This window comes from Sorex fumeus, unplaced genomic scaffold (assembly GCF_029834395.1).
Source record: "Sorex fumeus unplaced genomic scaffold, SorFum_2.1 ptg000091l, whole genome shotgun sequence".
Taxonomy (NCBI): Eukaryota; Metazoa; Chordata; class Mammalia; order Eulipotyphla; family Soricidae; genus Sorex; species Sorex fumeus.
Genome location: NW_026606148.1, coordinates 1431593 through 1454408, shown reverse-complemented (window position 1 = coordinate 1454408; position 22816 = coordinate 1431593). Strand labels below are relative to the sequence as shown.

The 22816-nt window shown below is 48.2% G+C and overlaps 1 protein-coding gene across 2 annotated transcripts in view; it reads right to left on the bottom strand.

The window, feature by feature from the left end:
* Positions 1-22816, bottom strand: part of OPCML (opioid binding protein/cell adhesion molecule like) — a 1179878-nt gene that overhangs the window by 552664 nt on the left and 604398 nt on the right. Inside the window, exon 2 of one of the 2 annotated variants that reach the window (XM_056131456.1) lies at positions 12786-12870. In XM_056131456.1, the coding sequence (XP_055987431.1) occupies positions 12786-12870 (85 nt within the window). Of the gene's footprint in view, positions 1-12785; positions 13076-22816 lie in introns of those variants that run through there. The other variant, XM_056131455.1, reaches the window with a different exon arrangement.

The following is a 22816-nucleotide window of genomic DNA, read 5'->3' as shown; positions in this document are numbered from 1 at the left end:
GGACAAACCTAAACTTCTAGATGCAGCAAAACAGTGGTAAGATAGAAACTTATAATTACAAACACATTAAAAATGAATAAATACCTCAAACCTATAAACTAACTTTTCAGCTGAATGAACTAGGAAAAACTAGAGCAGAACTCAATGAAACAACAGAAAAATAAGAGAATCAACAAATCAAGGGGCAGTGCTCTGAAAAACATTTACAGAATCAGCAAAACCTCAGCTAGGCTGAGAAAAAAAAAGATAAAAATAACTAAAAAAAAAGAAAGAAAGGACATAACTACTAGTTTTATAGTTAATGAATTCTAAGAGAGCACTGTGAATGCAACAAGGTGAGTGGTCTAGGTGATAAGAAAAAATTGCAAAAAAATCACAAATGAACATAACTCAATAATTTAAAAAATAAAATAAATCCATAACTGGGAATGAGACTGAGCCAATAATCCAAATCTCCCAATAAAGCAAAGTCCCAAACCATATGGGGTCACCGTTAAGACTGCCAAGTATTGCAAGGATAGTTAACAGGAGTCCAAAATTTCCCTCCAGAAAGAAAAGTCGGCAATGCTTCCAAATTCACCTTGTAAGACAGTACCACAGCCAAATAAACTACGACAAAACTACAGACCAATATATTCTATGACTATGGATTCAAAAGCTGTCAGCAATGTAGAAAACTGAATTGAAGAAGGTATTGTGTGCATGCGTATCTATTATGTTATTTATTATATGTTATTATCCATATATGTATTGATATGTTATTATATGGCAAGTGGATTTTATTTCTTAAATGCAAGGATGGTTCAATATGTAAAAATCATTCCATGTAATACATCATAATAGTCAAATATATGGGAAGAAATCACCTAATTATTGCATAAAACATTTTCATTGTAGAACCCTCAACAAATAAACCTGAGACAAAGGAAACTATACAAACACAATAAGGGTCATGCCCGAAATATATATAGTTTGTTTACATTATACGCAATGGCAAAATTCTAAGCAATTTCCTATGATATAGGAGGAGGAAGCAAGCTCTCTGCTTTTATCACTTCTATTCCTCACAACACAGTAATGCACATGTTCTGTAGAATACATGCATACATGTTGTGTCCAAACCAGAGCAATTAGGCAAGAAAAGTATCTAAAGTATCTAAAAGGTATCCAAAATGGAAGGAAGGAAATTAAATAATATTTCTTCTTAGCTTACATCAGATAATCTACTATGTATAAAATCCTAACAATTCCACCCTCAAGTGAAATCGTGTTAGGATTGATGAATAAATTCAAGGAATGGTAGAACAAAATCAACACATAAATGTTAGTTACGCTCCTATCGGCTCACAGTAAACCATCAAAAAAGAAAGCAATGATTCTATTTATAACAAAAAAGGTAAAGTACTAAGGAATAAAAGTTAACCAAGTAAGTGAAGTAATTGTACACTGAATGCTATAAACGTTACAGAAACACTTATAAAAGGACAAAAACTGTTTTTAAAAAATCCACGTGTATGGATTTGAAGACTGAATATTATTATTGCCAATACCAACTAGTAATTTACAGGGTGAACATGATCCCTATTGGTACCCCAGTCAGTAACCCAGTGTTTCATGATTGCGATGTTATTCTTATTTTTACATTATTAGAAAAAAATGAGTTATAAAACTATCTCAAATAATCCAAAATAGCAACATTTTTGTAAAAGAACAAAGATCTCACATTTCCCCCATAATTTGGCAATTTATTATTCTATTTTCATTATTTTTATTTTAAGTCCTTATAAATACATTTTAAATAAATTTTTATTTAAATATATATTTAAATAAATTTTAAATTTGTTTATTTAAATACATTTTTACTTTTAAATATTTTTAAACTACTAAGGCAGAGTGACTGTCAGCTACTCCTAACTGGATTTCAGCATTCAATGTTCAGGCACCAATCCTGTGTGAACCTGTGTGAACTTCCTTCCATCAGTGTTCTGGGTTCCCTCCCACTCCTCCAGCCTGTCTCTTTTTAGGCCTGATTGTTGGAGTGTGGATCTCCTGCTCACAGGGCTTCTAACTCTGTAGTTTAGATATATACATGCACAAACCTCTACACCGCCAGCATGCCCGAGGCCCCTGCCCCTGCCCATCCCATCCCATCCATCTCTTCTTACTATTCCTCTCGATTCCCTCATTTCTCCAGCCTAGGATCAAGGGTAACCTGGTGTCCCCTTTAACACAGTACAGTCCCTCCTCCTGTTTTTCTTTTCTATATGCCACAGATGGTCAATAGATACCAGAAGAAACGCTCATCATCACTTATCCTTAGAGAAATCCAAATGAAGAGGATGATAAGATATCATCACACAACAGTAAGAATAGCACAGGTCAAAACCAAGTAGGAATAATCTGTGTTGAGGGAAGGGTGAGGGCAATATTTCCTGGCTCAACTGTTACAGAAAAGAGTATCAAGTTTTCTTAAAAAAAAAAAAAAAGGTAGGGGGCTGGAGAGATAGCACAGCGGGTAGGGCATTTGCCTTGCACATGGCCGACCCGGGTTCGATTCAATTCCCAGCATCCTATATGGTCCCCCAAGCACTGCCTGGAGTAACTCCTGAGTGCAGAGCCAGGAGTAACCCCTGTGCATCACTGGGTGTGACCCAAAACGCAAAAAAAAAAAAAAAAAGAATAGAGCTGCCCCACTACTCAGCAATTCCACTTCTGGGTATCTACCACCCGGCACAAAGGAGTCACTCAAAAGAAGATGGGCACGCCATTATTCATAGCAGCACTCAGCACAACAGCTAGAATATGAATCCACCTTGGAGTCCAAGGAAAGGAGAACAAATAAGGAAGCTGTGGTATACAGACATACACTTCTGAGGTGTATGTATGAGGTGCTCTGAGGGCGCCCATCCAGAGACATGGGGTTAGGGTATTTGACAAGAGGTTGCAGGGTGGGCAGATGAGGAAGATGAGGAAAGTTCTGGAGACAGATCGTGGTCATGGTCGCCTATAAGGCACGTGGATTGAATGACACTGAACTGTGACTTGAAAACGATTAAAATGGTAAATATCATATTTATGTCTATTTCAGTGCACACGCGTGTGCCACACACACACACACACACACACACACACACACACACGAGGGCATGGAGGAGCTGTCAAAAGTGCCTACTGGTGTGGTGGATGCATGATAAAAAGCACATCCAAGCTAACACTCAGACTCCATGTCTGATTAGTAAATAAATCCCCCTTCTTCTCCGTCGCTCTCCCCTCCCACACACCTGACCTCCAGGCCCTGAGTCTCCACATACATTCAGTCCGTGTGAAGTTTTAAAGAGCAGAATGCAGACTTAATTCCACTTGATCTAGAAATACCCTGCCTGGTAGAGTGCTGGGCAGAACGTGGGCAGTGAACACTGCTGTTTGTTTAAACTGTGAATTCAATCCCATATTAAAAAAAAAATAATGTGCCTATTCATTGGTGTGTGCTACACATCCGATTGGAATATATGTTCTTGCAAAGTGGAAGCTGCATATGTCTCCCTCAAGACCCCCAGAAGTGCACAGAGTGTCCTTAGACTGTTTCCAATCAGGAGACTGAGAGGCAAGGAAATCCACTGACTTGTCCAGCACTACGCATAGTCCGTTAGTCCCAGGGTTGAGATTCGAAGTGAGCCTTCATTCCTGCAAAGTCTGAGCTTCTAGGTGGGGATTCTACTTTATCTGACATGGCACTAAGTGCTTATTGCCTAGCCGGCAGTAAGCAGAGTGAATACTCAAGTATGAACTGCTCCCACTCTACGGCAGGAGAGGTACTGGGGAGACGCTCCAAATGCAGCATGAGCCAGTCAGACATGCAACTTGCACTGCAGAGACAAAGATGCAGGAGGAGAGACTGTCCGGACTCTGCAACCCTAGACATTTCTCTCAGATTCTCGGGGCCCCTTGAGTTTACAGAGATGCACTCCCAGAATGTTCTGCATCTTTGGTATGGAGAAGGGGGCAAGCTTCACTCTCCTGTAACAACTCAGCATCTCCTTCAGGGGCTTCCAGACCAACAGAAAGTTCCCCAATGCCACCGTTACCATCCACTGAAGGGAGGCAAGTGAAATACCCGCTATCAAGGAAGGCATCATTATCTCCAACGGGCCAAAATCTGTGGCTATGTTGCCAGTGACTGCCAGATGCCAAATTACCTCAGGATAGAGAAGAATGTCTTCATTAGGAAAAAGTAGGTATTCAGGGGTGTGAGAGAGAAAACAAAAATAAAATATGGAAAGAGAGGGGGGAGGGAGGGAGACAGAGGATAAAGTTCTCTTTCCAACACACTTGAGTACCCTCTGTGTGTTAAGGCACTGTTTGGGGAACTGAGACATAAAGGAAAAGAGAAGAGAAGAGCAAGTTTAACCAGAGGCCTGGAAGAAGCAGTGAGAACAATCCTGGTATGGAGAACCATGTCATCACTCTTCCCAGGATGCCTCATATATAAGCTCACGGTCATGAGCCTGGGTCCTCCAATGAAACACCAGAGGTACCAGATTCCCTGTGAACAGATGGGGGAATCCCCTCTTTATCCATCACAAGATGCTTCAGACTGAGAGAACCAGTCGGGGAAGGCATTCATCACAAACCCTGCCCCATCTCTGGGCACCACTGTTTGAGAGTCTGAATAGGCGGGGAACCTTACAGTCAGCTGCAGAGAGAGCCGCCCCTACCCAGACTGGGCGGGTGGATGTCTTCAAGACACACTGGAAGGGTGTCTATAAGACAAAAACGGGCCAGGGAACAGCAAAGTGCATGGAGAGGTTGCCCATGGCTGGGAGAGACAGGGGCTTGGTGAGCTTGGTCTACTGGAGAAGAGGGCCTGGAAGCACAAGGCAGAACCTTGGACCACAGAAGAAATAGGTAGGACTCAGTGGCAAGATGGGGGGTGTCAACCCCAGCAGTCGAAAACCTCCAGAACCCAGCCACAGCCATATTCAAGGCCACTCTCCACATGTCTGGACAAGCCTCACCCATGAAGGAACCAGCAGAGGAACCCAGGTATGCAGGACCCGTGGCTGAGATCTCCAGGCCTGCTCGGATCGGGACTGGGCCTCCTCTACCCACCTCCCCAGTTTCCAGTCGCTTGGCAGTCACACCCACAAACTTCCCTGGCGCCATGTAATCTCATCAAGATCCAGAGACTATAAACTAAAGCTCCTAGCAGAAAGCAATGCAGTATTTCCTGGAGCGTGTGGCCATGACCACTGATAGACTCTAGCCCACTGGTCTACCTAAAGTAGAATACATTTGTTTGGTTTTAACATACTTGCTTGTGTTCTTATATGGGCTTAAATGGCCCCAGAATGAAGTACAACAACTTTAACACACTTCCCTCTTATTGTGGTGGGAAGATGCTCACTGGTTGGGTGCGTGTTTGAATATTCTCTGTAATGAACTATTACGAACTACTTTATGAAAATAAAATTTATAAAAATCGTAAAAAAAAAGATGCGGGTGTCTAGGGAAACTCAGAACTGAGACTAGAAAGAGCCAGACCCTGGCTGCCAGTGGGACTTGAGCTAATGGCTCTTGCCTTGACTAAGGTTGGGGTTGGGTCCTTGTATGTGATCCAGGGATATGAATAGTAGAGTGGACACGGACACACAACAGAAGCACAACAGATGGGTGCTAGTGTTCCTCTTCGTTTCTCTCCCCTTGACGACACAGCAGATGCAGGTGAGGTTATGCTTCTGGCCAAGGAGACACTCTCCTCTCCAGCCTCTTTCTCTTCCCCAGCTCCCAGCTGATACCTCGGGAAAAATCTCTCTCCTTCCTCTTCTTTTCTCTTGTATCTGTCATTTCCTCTCTTCCCTCCTTCATCAATATTTATGAAAATATCCACACTCATCAGAGAAGCAACTGTACAGTGGAATGAAATCAAATCAAAGCGACTCATCTGAAAATTAAATTTGGCACAATAGAAACAATAATACAAACTCTAAAACTTTCCAAAGTAGTCAGAAAGATCTTTGAGAAAATGCCTCCATATTATCTTCCTGTAATTACGCCTACTTTTCCCCGGCACTGGTGTTCACGATAAATAGAAAATTATCATACTCGTTTTTTTTTCTCTTTTGCGTAATTACTTCTTCCACAACAACATTGTTTTCTATTATTCTTCATTGCTAGTATATGGCATTTTGGGTAATTATGAGTTAAATTATCTTCTGTGGACCAGCCAGAAAACTTAATGGCCACTTAAAACCGTCTTTGTTCCTATTATAAAATGGAAACTTGGTTAATCGAGATACTATAAATCTTCAGGCTCAGTGAGAATGTTTCAGAGTCAAAACGAATTCTTCAATATTTTATTGATCAGCGCTTCTATGCAAAGTCCAGGCAAGTCCATCAGCATCTCTTGGGTTTGAGCAAACTGCACCATCTCTGGAGATGGGGGTCACGTGATTTCCTCTGAGTCTGATTCGCAAAGGGGCAGAAAGCCCTTCGGTGTCTGTCTGTCTGTCTAGCCTTTCTGGTATAAATTAAGACATACCAAGATGGGGAAGGGGATTAGGAAATGACTGATTTTGAGATTTTTAAGAAATCCTCCCCAGCCTATTCTTTCATCGGTTCATCCATCTTCTCCGATTCTCCTGGAAAAGTTCTGTCCTGGAGGGGCTCTTGTCAATCAATCACCTTCACCTTCAGAATCTGCAGGGTCCTGTGTGTACAGAGTGAGGTTGTGCTCCGGGGCCCTATAGCACTTAGAAAAGGGCCCAAGCCCAGAGCAGCCAGGGGCGTGCTCAGACAGCATAGCATCCAGGGGGGTGGGGGGGGGGTCACTCTGCACTACGGCCAGCCGCCTCCCTCCCAACACCAGACATTTTTCCCTGCGGTGCAACAAAAGCAGCGGCATTGGCTTTGGCAGGTCAGCACACAGACATTTTCTCTGCTCACTCTCAGAGTGGGATGCTCTGTAATCGAGAGAAAAAAAACAACAGAATTCTAGGGGCAAAGCCAACTCGAACAGTTAGTAACAGGCTGTGAACAAAGTGGAGGCTAGCTTTGGGGAGGAGGGAGGATACCCCCGGCTGTGCTCAGGGATCCACGCGCTGCTGGCAATGGAGCCCAGTGCTCCTGCTTGCAAAATGTGCTCCAGCCCTTTGAGCCAGCTCCTCCATCCGCAACGCAAAGGTTTGACGATTTTGAGCCTCCATCTCCTGGCTGTTCACTAGGGACCACAATATTCTGGAAATGACAGGGAAGCCCAGAGGGAAGCATGGTTCGTGTCACTAAACTAACCAATATTAAAGGCTTTGGGATATGATCTGCCAGTGAGGGCGGGATGTCCCACCTCTGGCTTCTCAATCACAGAAGTGACCCCACATGGAGACCGCAAAGACATCAAGACTTCCAGCTTCATGCCTCAGGAAAGACACCGCTAGGGCTTATAGAAACACCCCCTCACAGACACACACACACACACACACACACACACACACACACACCATCACCACCACCACCAAGATCATGACAGTTCCTGAAAGGGAGGTGAGGAGTGGGGGATGAAGGAGGAGGAGAGGTAAAGGCAACACCCCCATCCCCCATTCCCACTCCATGCTGACCTCTCCATTTCAAGGGGTCCTGGCATCAGCCAAAGCATCTTCCTTCAGGGCGAGAACAAGCAAAAGAACCTGAAGCATCCACCGTGTTGTGTCTGCATTGGGAAATGTCCCAACAGCTTCCTGCTCTGTTCCCAAGTCAAGAGGCATCACACGGGTCCCAGACCCCAGTTCCTGCTTAAGAAGTTTCTTAGAGGGGGGCGAGAGAGACAGTACAGCGAGGAAGCCTTGTACATGGCTGGCCCAGGTTCGAATCCCAGCACCCCAAAAAGTCCCTGAGGCCTACCAGGAGTGATGTCTGAGCACAGTTGGGTGTGGCTTAAAATCGAACAAAGTCTATTAGAAGCCCCATCTTGGGAAGGTTCCACATTCAAGTATGAGCCACCCACAGCACCCATGAGTCCAAAGTGCTGAGCAGTCCAGAAGTTCCTCTTTGTTCTCTGCCCTGCCATGGTGCCTATAAGTTCTACACCTGCTTGTTTCCAGGGAACAACTGGTCACCACAGACCGTAACCGAGTGATTAAAGCCTCCCTGGTACTGAGCAGTGTAACCCCCGTGCCGCTGGGAGGGCTGCTCTCAACCGTGAACTCCGGGTCACAGGGGCCAAGCGTGTGCACCTGCATCAAAGCATGCAGAGCTGATGCTCAGAAGCCGGACAGTCCTGGCCACAGGGCAGGGAGCAGGAGGCGACGTGGGTGCAGAGAGAAAGGGGAGAGCGTGTGTAAAAGGGGGTGGGAGGGAGAGTGGACAAGAGGAGGGAAAGCAGACCAAATGGCCACAGGCTGAGTGAGCGGTTACTGTGCCCAGTTCCTCAGCACCACGAGCGACTCATGGGCCACGTGGCTTTCGAGTTGGCAGAGCGATGCCACGTGCTTTATCTCACCGGATGTCAGGCCCGGGCCTGATACTGCTCCCAGGGATGTGAGGCTGAACCTGGACGGCTCCAAATCAAGGAGTTATGAGTAGCAGAAACGGTGCGACCCAAGGTTTCAGCCCCTGGGCCCTGCGCTCTGGCTGGAGCTGCAACGCTGTCCCGGGAGCTGATCTGGGAGCAACTCTGGCTCCTCGTTACCGTGGGCCATGGGGCTGCAGCCTGGCTCAGGCACTCTGCAGCAGGAACGGCCTTTAAAGCAACCAGCACTCACTGCTCCCTCCATGTTAGGAAAACTCGAGAGCTTAGTAATTGTGTGTGTGTGCGCCGCTCGTGTTTGTGTGTGTGTTTGATGAGATTCTGTAGTTTACAGTGCTCTCAATGATGATTCCTCATGCACATAATTCCAACACCACATCTACCACCAGTGTACCCCTTCCTTCTCCCGAGGACCCCAAAAGCCCCATCTTTCAGTTGTGGGTCTCAATTCTCCCACTGTTGTCTCTGGGCTTTTGTTGCTACCTTGTTCACCTTAAAATCCAACATATGGGAAAGACCTGGTGGCCACTCTGAAGCTGACAACTGACACCAAAGGAAGCTGCTCACGGTGAGGGGGCCCTACAGAGGAGAAGCACAGATGTGCTTTCTCAAAACAGAATTTCTCCCTGGGAGAAGTTGATGCCCCCATTGCTTGAGCAAAATTCGACTGCACAGATTATTCCTGTCCAGAATCCAACCCCCAAATACTCGATGGGAGGGTGGATGAGCTCAGAACTCCAAATGAAAATGCAGAAAACGTTGCAGAAAAGAGTTCGAGAGCATAATCCAAGATTGGTGAGCCTAGATCAGTAAAACAGTTCATGCTGGCAGGTCCCCAAAACCTCAAAACCCAAACAGTATGTTGGGGGCAACTTTCCCCAGTTAGTGGGAGGGTTGGGATGACCACTCCATCTTACTGTGCCCCTCAAAATGTTCCTATACAGAGGTAATGAGGTCTCTCAGGGGAATGTGAGCCAATCTGGAGGTCCGTGAAGGAAGTACATCTGGCCTCCAAAATGACTTCAAAGAACCCAGCTATGAACACCACACATTCCTAACTAGGGCACTGGTTCAGATCTGGGACCCAGATACTTGTCACATCTAATCTAACAGAAAGGCAGAGAACATGTTTAACCCAACAGCAGATAATTAGAAAGAAATGACTCTGGCCAAGAGGACCCATTTGTAATAATGAATTCAAATCAGATTCATAGAAGCTATAACTCAGTCATCGTGAGTACCGCCTTCATTTTCCATATCATCTCTCGTCCAAGCAGGCAGAGTAACTCGATATCCAAATCATTATTTTTACTTCTCAAGGAGCCCTGAGAAGGAGTGACGAGGAAGATAATGTTACCTCACTTAGAGAAGATGAGTGTCATCCACGCTCCAGTGTTCAGTTCAACGGACTTTGTGTCAGAACCCTTCCTCGTGCTCCTCCACGAGGAATCAAAGGCCCACCCCGACAAAGCAAGTCTCCAGGGAAGGAGATGCTCCTTCTCTGAGCCCTGCAAAGTTCCACGGGAAAATCTCAGGAGGACCCAGCTTCCTGGGGACCTCTCCTGATCTGAGGCACCTTTGACTCCTACATGGCTTCATGCAAGCGTTGGACTTGGGATGCGAAGACCCAAGTCCCGTTGGAAAACTTGTTCTGTCGGAGGAAGGGTATGAGAACTATTCGAAGTTGGCTTCCCCTCCTCCCCACTTAAAGCCTTCTGAACACTACAAATTCCCAAACACACAATTCTCAAAGAATACACTATTAAGGAGATGACAGAACACTCATACTTACAAACTGCAATCGCTTTGACGCCAAACAAAAGACACACACACACACACACACACACACACACAAAATCAAACACGATAGGTTTCACTGGCGCTGAAGCTTTCAGAGCCCAGAAGCATGCATGCTCCCTTGGAGAAGTGACAAATCCGTTTCTCACCAAGATGGGCACATGGTAAGCTATTAGTCAAGAACCCGAAAGGGGCATGGGAGGGGAAACGAGATTGACACTCTCCAGACGCTAACCTGTCACTCTCCGACACTCTCCAAACTGCATAAGGGAGATATTTATGCTGTTTAAAAGAACATGCTAACAGTGAAATCAGAACCGTATAAAACTCAGGCCGTAATTATAACAAGATATTAAGTGAAGAAGGCGAGAGATGGGGATGAAGACCAGGCAGAGGCGTTTAAAATGAAGCATCTGATAAAAATGAAGGGAGAGGGGGAAGAGAGGAACTCAAGAGGTTACAGAGAGATGAAAACGTGGCCAACATGCTCCATTTGTCCATGCCAAGGAAAATTATACAGAAGCGGAAAGGCGCGATCAGCTAAAGACATAAGCTTCCTCTCTGACAATCAGGTGGCAAGTATACCAGCGACGTTCGAACATGGGAGGTTTTATTTTCTCCGCAAAGCATAAAAAGCAGCTCTTCAGCTTTTTTTCTGGTTTTATTCCCATTCCCATTCCCTCGTCCAGCTGCTAAACATTAGAATTGAAGATCATGAAAACAGGCCAGCAGCTAATAAAAAATAAAGTAATAAAAATAAAAGGAGGGCCAAGCTGGCCCTCTGCTGGTGGAGTTGCCTCATTACATCCCAGGCCAGCTTCGGGCCTTTTAAGTTTCCTCCCTCCCCCCCTTTACTTTCAGGGGGCAGGAAAAGGTCAGGGGAGCTGCGATGTCTGAGCGCAGAGATCTTTTGGCTCCCAGTTAAAGAGACTAGTAAAGAGAGGTAGGTAAGGTAAACAGAGGCAACGGGGTCAGTTTCCCCGAGAGCCATCAGTATGCCCCGCATTTTCCTGTTCGGCGGCGTTTTGCAGTCCAGGACCATGAATTGTTCTGTTCTGCGGGCAGCAGCCAACATAGGGGCTATAATCGGGGAGTGAACTCCTGAAACTTCCCCGGGACAGCTGCACTGGTTGGGACAGGCTGACCCGGTGGCCTTTAGCCCCCTGCTCTCCCAGAAGGTGGTCTGCCTTCCTGGGTTCTGGATCTGATATCTGGTTCAGAAGGAGACACAGCTAAGAACCAGCCGGAAGAGCTAGCACCCCCTAAAGCAATGAGAATCTGAGCTGAGCCGGGGGGATCCAGAGAAACAGCCGTTCTTTCCATGCCTCGGGAGAAGCCCTCTCCCACCCAGACCCCGTCCGACCACCGGAGCAGGAAGGGAAAACACTCTCAGGCTGGGAGAAGCCCGAGTTCTCGGCGGCTTGTCTGGGACAGCATGCTTTATATTCCCCATAACCATCAAAGTCACAGACAGGGCAAACGCGTTCACCCTGTGTGCACGGCGAGCCAGAGTTAAGCTGGGACGTCCCTGAATCTGTCTCCGAGGACCAGAACTGCCTCATTAAAGGGATAAAAGATGATATCTGCTGAGCTGGTGGAATGTGGTGGCTGCATTTTTATTAAAGTCTCTGCGGCGGCAGGCCTGGTCCCCAAAGGTTCATACTCCCAGAATCTCCCCCACCACACACACACACACACACACACACACACACACACACACCACATACACACTCATTGCCCCGCCCCCCCCCACCCCAGCCATCCCGGGGGTCTGCCAGGAGCCTGGAAGTAGTTCTCCATAACTCATTACGGTGAAATACAAACCTTTTCTATTGTGCTCTTCGCACCAGAGCAAGACAAGGCAGGTAAAAGCTACCTGTCTCCACTCCTGGACTCCGGCCGGCAGGGGGAAACTGCCGCGGCGATTCGCAGTTCGTAACAGGGGGCAGGCACACGTGTGTCTTGGGTCCGCGGCTAGCCAGACACTACTAACCATGGCTATCACTGCGACTGGCCAGAGGCTGGAATGTTCCAGATGTCTGGAGCGCATCACAGGCCGTCCTGGACTTGACAGCGTCGCCAATGCGCCCCACTCCCACCCCCAGTCCCCCGCTCTTAGGCTAAAGGCCCCCAGTGTTGCAAACCCAGCGCCCGTTGTCGGCCTCTTGGAACCAAAGGCCACGCGAACCGAGCCCAGCTAAGGCCGCGGACACGAGAGTTCCCGGCACGGCCCTGAGTGCTGGCGTGTGGCATCCAGGACCAGAGCACCCGGCGCAGACCACCAACCTCGTCCACAAGAACGTTGTCCACCGCCACGGAGCCCGGGGGCCCGTCTCCACTCGGGGCCGGGGTGGGCGGCCCTGCGCGCGCTCTGGGCCTCCGTGAGCGAACCGTCCGATCTTTGGCCCGAGCCCCCTGACCCCAGGAATCCCCTGCGGGGCCAGTCCCCCGCCGAAGGCCAGCTCCCTACCTGAGGGTGGCGCTCTCCCCCTGCCGGACCGTCACGTTGTCCATCGCTTTGGGGAAGGTGGCATCTCCGCTGCGCACCGGCACTCCTGTGGGTATAAGGAACAGCAGCCTGAGAGACACGACCACGAGGCACTTCCAGGGCTGGAGCAGGTACCCACTGACCCCCATCCTCGCCAGCCGCAACTTCCCAGAACTCCGGCGGCGGGCAGCGGCGGGGTCCGGGTGCGCCCCGGCCCGCGCGGGGGCGGGTCTGGGAAGGGCCGAGGGAGGCCGGAGGGCGCGCGCCGAGCGGGCGGGCGGAGCGGCCGGGGACCGAGGGAGCCAGACGCCGGCCGGGGCGCGGGGCGCGGGGAGGAGGAGGAGGAGGAGGAGGAGGAGGCGCAGTCGGGGCTCTCCGGAGCCCGCCGGTGCTCGCTCGGCTCCTGCCGGACCCGGTGCCCCCTCCCGCCGCCGAAAGGCGCTGCCTGCGCGCTCCCCGGGGGAGGCGGCGGCCGCGGGGCGGGGAGCGCGGCGGAGGCGCAGGGCTGAAGGTCACCGACGCCTCGGCCCCGCCTCGCCCGAGCAGATGCCACTTGCGTCCTGCCGGGCGCTGGCACCAAAAGTTTATGGCGCGGAGGAGCCAGGCGAGTGTCTGCGGCGGCGGCGGGCGCGGCGCTGCGAGGCGGCGGCCGGGCGGAGCGCAGAGCCCGGCCGAGCGAGCTGGCGCATCTGGGCGCCGGCGGCGTGTGCGCTCGCTCGGGAACCCCGCCCCGGGCGCCCGAAGTTGCTCCCGCAGCCCGCGCCCACGCTGGCGGCCGACCGGCCCGCAGGCTCGGGGCGCGCGGGCAGCGGGGCTGGCGGCGCCCCCGCCTCCTCCTCCTCCTCCGGGGACGCGGCGCACGGGCCGCGGGGACGCGCGGACGCCACGCTCGGCGGGAGCGGCCGCGGCCGCGGGGTTGTCATGGCAGCGGGTCGGCGCCCACCGCGCTGGACCCGGGAGCCTCGTGGGGGGGGGGGGCCGGGCTGCGCCGAGAGACCCCCCGCGCGCCGCGCGCTCGCCCGCGGGGCCAGGACCCGGGCCGGGTCGGCTCCGCGCGCGCTCCCCGGGGCCCGCCCGGGCGCCCTAGCTGGGGGCCAGGGGCGAGGACCGTAGGGGGCGAGGACGGCGGGGGCACAGGCCCCCGGGCCACCCCTCCGTCCCTCCAGGTACCCGGAGCAGAACTTCCCAGCGCGCCCTGGTGCCCTGAGTCCGGTTCCCACGCCTGGGCGCCGAGCCTCTGCGCTGCGCCCTCCCCGCCCGACGCAGCGCGGTGCCTGCCTCGGAGCACGGAACCGTGCAAAATCCCTTTCGGAAACGCACGCGCCCGCCGCTCAGGCGCTAAACCCGGGCCAGGCCAGGCCGACCCCTTCTGCTCCTACCAGGTACAACGCCTAGAATCTCACTGTCGGAAAGACCCCCTCTTCCTCCTCCCACCGCCCCACCAACAAAGTATCAGGGACAGTCTTCACAAACTCTGTCTTTCTGGGCGCATCACAAAGTGTTTTCTGGACCATGTGGGATGCACTTGGCTCTACGACTTTCTCAGATCTCCTTAGGGCAGGCGACGTGCTTAGATTAATTTCCTGCCACTTTTTTAACCACTCCCCGCGATCCCAGGTTTGCCTTGGGTCTGTGGCGGTGTTCGCCCTGCTCCCTTGGGTGAGAAACTCGGGGTTCTTCTATCCTTGTACGGTCGCTCCTGCCTTTGCTTCAGGGCATTCAAGGATTCCTTTAGCTGCTGGCAGATAGAGAGGGGGGTCTCCTCTCAGTGATGGGGGCTGGGGACAAATAAACACTGCAAAATGGTAGCGCCTTCCTCCCCGGACACTTTTAGGTCTAAAGGTTTTAATCAACACATCATACCTTAAGGAATAAAGAATCCTTGTCACTAGCCATGAATAGATTGGTTCTTAGGTTTTAATATGAAAACACACGTCGGTTCCTTTCCAGAAAGCAGAGCGATAATAAAGGCTGGTGTGAATGAGCAGACCATTTATCTGACACTTGCTTTCTTTTTGTTTGGGGGGTTGCGGCAAACCCAGCTAAGCTCAGAGCGAGCGTCTTGGGGCTTAGGGTAGAACCCAGACTTCCTGCATGCAGAGAGCATGCACTCCGCCCTTGGCGATATTTCTCTGCCCTTTCCTCTGTCTCTACAGCCATTGCTTTCTCTCTGCTCAATGAGCATCTCTCTGGCCCTCCACCCTGTGTGGCCCTGGCTACACAGGCTGAGAGGAGTTCCATTGTCCAGGGCTGAGGGCAGAGAGAGCAGCTATGACTCTCAGTTTGGATGTCAGAGGTGTTTCCTTAGGGTCTGCTTGTCCCTGGCTTTTCCCTATATGCATTTGCGCATAATCCTCTAAACTTTCACCAATCCCTGTCCACGGTTAAATTACCAGCCTGGAAAGGTTTCTTAGTGCATCAACCTAGGGAGGACTAAGAACCAACATCCACAACTTCCCAATGTCTTTGGTTCTGGTTGACTCTTGATTGGGGTGGGGTCTGGCTACCACACTCCTGCCCTTGGATACGGGTGCACCTCGGGCATTTCCTACCCAATGCATCTGTTGTCCCAGTGCTTCTCAAGGGATGCCAAGGGAGACCATCACTCAACGCTAGGCCAAGTCGTCATGAAGGAGTGCTCCAGGTGGAAGTTACCATGGAAAAGAAAGAAGGAAAGAGCACGAGGTTCCAAGAATGGCTGGGGAAAATCAGAAGAGAGGGACCGCTGGAAAGATCAGTCTTTCCATGCTGTTGGCCTTTGCTGTAGGCAAAGGCCTACAGCATGCTTTGCGTGTGAGAAGCCCGGGTTCCATCCCTGACTCCACCACAAATAATCTCTGAGCACAGAGCCAGGAGCAATCTCCACAAACCACTGGGTGTGGTCCAAAGAAACAAAGAAATAGGTTGACTTACGGAATCAAATATTCTTCATAAACTCTGCTCTTGGAAGTTGGCAACTGGGCAACAGGGCATAGAAAGGATGGCTCCGTCCAATACTGATAGCTGAATCATGGTGTATTTCTGTTCTCAATTTTTGGAGGAAATGCCGTACTATTTTCCATAATGACTGCACTGATTTACTTTCCCACCAATAATGTATGAAGATTCCCATTTCCCAACTTCCTTGTCAACTCTTGTTTACTGTTGTTTTGATAATGACCATTCTAACTCGTGTGAGGCGATATCTCATCGGGGTCTGATTTGCATTTCCCTAATGATAAGTGATGATGAGCATCTTTTCATGTGCCTGCTGGCCATCCGTATGTCTTCTGTGGAGAAGTGAATGCTCAGATCCTTGCCCCTTTTGCTTAATCAGGCCCTTTGTGTTGCTGTTGGTGAGTTTTAAGAGTTCTGTATAAAGTCTGGGTACTTTAAACCACGTAACAGCTAACCCCGTCCGTTCACACCACATAACCACATAACAGAACACCTGTTAGCTGTTATTGGTGTGCAAATACCTTCTCCATTCGGTAAGGTGTCTTTTTTTTATTATTGTCTTGAACTTATTGTTTTAAGCTTGGTGTCATTCTGATTATTTTCACTCTGGTTTCCCTTGTGGTTGGAATGAAATTTCCAAAGACAGACAGAAGCCCAGAGTCAAGAAGCTTATTGCCCGTGTTTTCTTCTCTAGTCTCAGGTATTTCATATAATTTTATTGCATTTTGCGTGGCTTGGTTTCAAATAGTGGCCTAAAGTTACTTTCTCGGGCATGTGACTGCCCTATTTTCCCTGCACTATATATTCAAGGGACTTTCCAACTTGGCTTATTGAACACACCAAAAGCTGACCCACTGTGCACTTTCGCTCATTTATCACATGTCATTCACAGTATTTCTGAGTTCGCAATTATGTTTCAGTGTTCTGTGTATCTCTTTTTATGCTGATGCCATGCTGATCTGATAACGATTACTTTGTGGTGTGTTTGAAGTCAGGGAACGTGATATTTCCATTTCATCCCCCTCAATATTATTTAATATTGTAAGGTGTTTTGCCACTGAAATAAAGTTTAGGATTTTTTTCTGTATTTTTGAAGGATGTCCTTAGGATTTTAATAGGATTTACCTTGAGTTTGTATTTAAATTTAAACAATATTATTTTTCCCACCCACCAGTATACAGTGTATTTCTTTTCTATATTATATTTCTATCAACAGTATTTTATAATTTACAACATACACATATTTCATCTCCTGGGTAAATATGATCTTGGGCAGCTTGTTCTTTTGAATACCATTGGAAATGGGATGGTTTTTCTGACCTCTCTTTCTACTAGTTAATTCTTTGCATATAAGAAAGAAATGCACTTTTGAATATTGATTTTGTAATCTGATATTTTACTATATTCATTTACTATGCATAATATTTGTTTTGAATCTGGCACTTCATCTGTGTGTGTATATATATGTATATATACATGTATGTTATCATGCTATCTGTAAGTAGTGATAGTTCAACTTGGTTTTACTTTCTAACTGAAGCCCCTTTGTTTCATTTTCTTTACTAATAACTCATGCTCAGATTTCCAATGTGATGTTAAGTAAAAGAGGTGGTGAGAGTGATCATGTCTGGGTTGGTCCTAATCTTAAGGAGGTGCTTTCAAATCTTCATCGTTGAGTACGACGGTAGCTGTAGGTTTGTCATATTTTGTTCAGTTGTATTTATTCTGTTCCCTTATCATGGAGAATATTTTTTAAACCATAAATGGATGCTGAATCTTGTCAAATGTCTCTTCTGCATTTATTGAAATGCTCATATGATTTGTATCCTTCCTTTAGTGTATGGCATTAATTGATTTTCAGGTTGAAAGAGCAGGAACATCCGGAAATAAATCCCACTTGATTGTGGCCTATGGCATTTTTGATGTATTGCTGTATTTGGTCTGCTGGCGTTTTGTGGAGAATATTTGCATCTGTATTTATTATACATTAGTGTGAAGTTTTCATTCCTTATGATGTCCTTGTCTGGTTGTGGAATTAGGGTTATCTGTGCCTCATAACTGTATGTGGGCTCTTTTCTTCTTTTTCATATTTTTGGAAGATTTTGTGAAGGTCAGATATTTGACTTTGAATCTTTTTGTCACACCTGACAGTGCTCAAGGCTTACACCTCTCTCTAGACACAAGAATTGTTCTTGATGGTGCTCAGGGGACCATATAGGATGCCAGGAATTGAACGTAGGTTGACCACGTCATCAGCAAGTATTGTCTTTCTGGCCCAGAGATATTTGTCTTTAAGAAATAAGTAGAATCGCTTTTTTGCCCTCCCGAGGTCACGAGTTACCCCTTACAAGCGGCTCCCCGGCACGACCATGGCCCCAGAGGCACACAGACCTAATTCGGAACCTAGCAGCTTCTGGCAGAAATGTGAATGGAGTATACATTAAGCTATGGTGCTGTGCCCCCCCCCCCCCCGGGAGGGAAAGGGTGTCTGTCTCTTCCACCATTCCCCCCTTCGGCCCCACCTCCCCGGCGGCATGGTGGCCACCGCCTCAGAGCTTATTGGACAGCCAAGTATGAGCCGGTGGTGACAGGGCAACTGTGGCCTCATGGAATGGGGGATGGAACTGGCATGTCCTTCTCGCCCTGCCGAGACCACGAGTTGCCCCCCACAAGCGGCTCTCTGGCATGGCCATGGACCCAGAGGCACACAAACCAATCTATTCGGCTTTTGGCAGAAATCCCTCCAGACTTAATTAGTAAAATATCAGAAATCCAAAATCCATCATATGGTCTTCATAACCAGCAATAGAAAACAAAGTATTTCATGATGCCTTTTCAGCAGGTTTCATTGTTGGGGGAAATTCCGAATAATAATGGTGCATCTTTTGTCGAAATAATGATTGTACTCAAAGTAGAGAGAGAGTTAAGTGAAAATCATCTGCCTCACAGACATGAGGAGGGGTGGCATGGGGGGTATCACGGGCACAGTCACGGTCCTCCCGTTGTTCATCGATTTGCTCGGGCGGGCGCAGTGACATCTCCATAGTGAGACTTGTTACTGTGTTTGGCATATTGAATACATCACGGGGAGCTTGCCAGGCTTTGCCGTGCGGGCGAGATACTCTCGGTAGCTTGCCAGGCTCTCCGAGAGGGGCGGAGGAATCGAACTCGGGTCGGCCATGTTGGCTGCGTGCAAGGCAAACTCCCTACCCGCTGTGCTATCGCTCCAGCCCATGGGGGGTATATCAGGGTCTTTGTTGGTGGAAAATATGCACTGGTGAAGGGATGGGTGTTTGATCATTGTGTGACTGAGGCTTAAACCTGAAAGCTTTGTAACTGTCTTCACAGTGATTCAATAAATAAATTTAAAAAAAATAAAGAAATCAGTAGAATTCACAGGTAAAGCTGTCATCCGGGGCTTTGGCAGGGGGCGGGGGAGGGAAAACTTCGATCGTTGCTCCAGTCCCTTACTTGTGATTAATCTGTTAAAGTCTCCTATTTCCTCCTAATTTGGTCATGAAGTGTTTATGTTTGGAGGCTTTTGCTTATTTCATCTTGGTTGTTCAACTTGTCATTCCCGTTCTCTTACCCTCTGGGCATCTGCAATACCTGTTGGAAAGTTCTTCACTTTCCTTTGGGCTTATTTATTCTCTCATTTTCTTTGTTAGTGTGCTAAAGATTCGTCAATTTCTTTTTCAAAAATCCAGTCCTTGATCTTTTGAAGTACTTTTTGTCTTATTTTGTTCATTTTACTTTAGTTTTATTAGTTCTTTCCCACTTCGGACTCTGGCTTCTTTTTCTCTTCCTTCTCTAACTTCTTTTAGTTCAGTATAGTTGGGAGGGGGCTTCTTGTTTCTAGAGATAGAACTAGTTGCTGTTAACTTCTCTCTTCGTACTTCTTTCCCTGCTCCCCAAACTTATGACTTCTGGGAATTTCTGTCTTTGTTTACATTTGTCTCCAGGCATTATTCTTTAATTTACCCTTTGATTTTCTCGTTGACTCAATTGTTAAGTAGCATGTTTAGTCATTTTGTGGTTAACCCATATTGTTTGATTTGTAGTTTCATGTCTTTGGTACCTGCAATGATACTTAGTAGGTAAGGTTTCAACCTTCATGAATCTATTGACCCTTATTTTGTGTCCCAACATATAGCTTGTATCCTCGAATCATTCCATAAGCACTTGACAACAGTGTCTTGTACTGCTTGGGTATGCAATGCTCTGTAAATATCTATTCATTCCATATCACCTAATTAGCCATTTAAGGATATTGTTTTCTTGTTGATTTTCTGTCTGCATGATTGGTCCATTGCTATAAGTCGGGCATTAAAATCCCCTGCTATTACTGTACTGCTATCAATGTTACCCTTTGGGTCTGTTAATATTTGCTTTATATATTTTGATGCTCCTAGGATATGGGTTTTTAATTGGGTAGTTTACCTAGGAAAGGCATTGCACCTAAATGACTTGCTATCTCTGGGACTTAGCTCACCCTGAGAGGGACAGAATCTAGAAGCTCAAGCCTCCAATATGCCAAAACATCCTCAAACACGGACAAAATTTTGAAAAAAATGATTACCATAGGGTGATAACGAATGAGATAATACAGGTAGTACATAACCATAAATCATGACCATATTTCATAATGCCCACTTCCCTTTAACTTGTGACAGGCTGAAGCTTGCAAATGCCTTCTAGAACTTTGGTTCAGACCTACTTGATATTTAGGGCGATTCGTAATAGAAAATGTAGTGTGGAACCTGGTGCAGGGACTTTGGGAGACTTAAAATAGGGAGGTGACAGGCTGACGAATAACATTTTAAAATATCTTGGCTGTTGTGTGGAGATGGGCTTGCAGGAGCCCAGAGTGGAAATAGGGAGTGTGAAAAGTAGGGCAGGAAAGAAAGAGTGGTGGAGGGGAATGGTGCTGGAGAAGAACAGAGAGGTGAGGGATTTATTGGGCTAATTTGGAGTGTGGATCTGAAGAATGGGAAAAGAAATGAACTGAAAGAGAATCCAACGAGTTTTTTTTTCTTCCTTGATGTTGCTCTGTTTGGGGACCACCCTCGGTAATACCCAGGGCTTACTTCTGGCTCTGTGCTCATAGATCTCTCCTGGCAGTGCTGAGAGGACCCTCTGTGGTGCCAGGAATTGAACCGGTGGGCTGTGTGCATGGCAAGTGCCCTGTCCACTGCATTATGTCCTGATTGCTAGTGGGTGTCTGATTGTTGGATGAGGCTGACCCCACAAGGAGTGGATTTAGAGAGGTGGGGCTGGCATTTGGTCATGGATTCAATACCCACAAGCAGCAGAAGCCAGAAAAAGACGTGATTAAGGGAGACAGAATGGAAGAGTGAATAAGAAGCTCAGCAAAGCATACAGGAGAGCCTAGTTCAGCGGGTAGGGCATTGCCTTGCATGCAGCTGCCCAGATTCGATCCCTGGCACCGCTCATGGTCCCTGGAGCATGGTCAGAAGTGTCAGGAGCGATCCCTGAGTTCTGTGGAGCCAGAAACAAGTCCTGAGCATTACCAGGTATGGCCCAAAAAAGAAAAAAAAAAGAATGCTTGATCTCAATCCTGGCATCGATTCACTGCTTTGAAAAGGTGGGAGATGTGTATGTGTGTGTGTGTGTGTGTGTGTGTGTGTGTGTATTTGCCAGAGGATTTCCATGAGGACAGCCCCTTTGCCTTTGTTTGTGAACTAGAAATAATCCTCCTCATCTTAAACTTGACCACCTGAGCCGCCAAGCTACTACTTTCAGTTGCCCCTTACTCGAGTTCCTCCGCTCTACCCCCTCTCAGCTTTGGGGCGAGGTCCTGTGAGGGTCTGGGAAGGCTCCATCCTCAGTCAACTTTACCTTCAGAAGACTGGCATGACTTTCGACATTTGTCTGCTATGCCAGCCCTGAGCTGGACTTATAGGCGAATGGGCATGATGTGCAAATGGACACGAATCAGACACACATCCCTGCTGTCAAACCCACATCTCCGGGGATTCCTCCTATGCCTTGGCTTCCCTCACACACCCCCATCTTTTTCTCTTAAACCACGCAGTTTTCCAGGTAACAGCAGTGCATGGTGCGGGCTCAGTGGTTCACTGCATGAAAAGGCCAAGAGTCCTGCATAAGTGTCACCTCTTTGTCCTTCCCAAAGAGGCCTTGTCCCAGATTCTCTGAGGGTGGTGGCTCTATGGGCAGAAAAACAGAGTGAGACAGGTAAATCTCCAGGTTGTGTGGGTCTTTCAGATGAGTGTGGTGGGCGGCAGCAGGCGCCCTCCATTGCTCGCTCCTCTTTCATTCCCTCCCGGGAGCGGCATTCTTGCTCTCACCCTGGGTAGGGAGCTTGCCTTTTCCTTGAGGTGTGACACCTCCCGGTCCACAGAGCTGCTGGGACCACACTTGGCACATGGTGGGAGTTCCGGGGATCAAATTTGCGGCTTCATGCCCGCTAACCACAGAACCATGTCTCTGGGCCCCAGAGAGCTCGTTTTAGAACCGGAAGTTACTCCAAAGCCAAAGTCAGTATTAATGTTTCAGTTTCCAGTGGAGGAGCCTCTGGGCTGAGCAGGGCTATTGGAAATTCCGGCTCCAACTGAAATATGTGAATTTGTCTAATGAAATTTGTATCTAGTTGTAAAAGCAATTTCAAACTGTGTGTTACTCATAAATAAGGAAAATGTACAGCTTGTGTTTATCTGAGAGAAGAGTGTGCCCAGATGCTCCGTGCGTGCATTAGGAAGAGACGTGGAGAAAGAAGTCTGTGTGCGATGCATATTTACATGACAGAAACCCACCTCCATCAATAAGGATCCGCTGGGGTGGATATGTGAGGAGCGCTCTGCTCCAGCCCGAAGAACAGACTCGCCCAGGCCTTCAGTGAGCCTTCCCCATTGGCTAGTGATGGAGAGGCAAGAACACAGCCAAGCTTTCCCTTTCAGGGCCCGAAAAACCACCAAGAAATGGTGCACACCCAGGACACCAGGCTCTGACTGGGCTTCAGCACTGCCTGCTGGACAGCCCAGCGCAATGCCTGTTGCATGAGCTGAGGCCAGAGTGCAGGTCAGTTGAACCGTAAT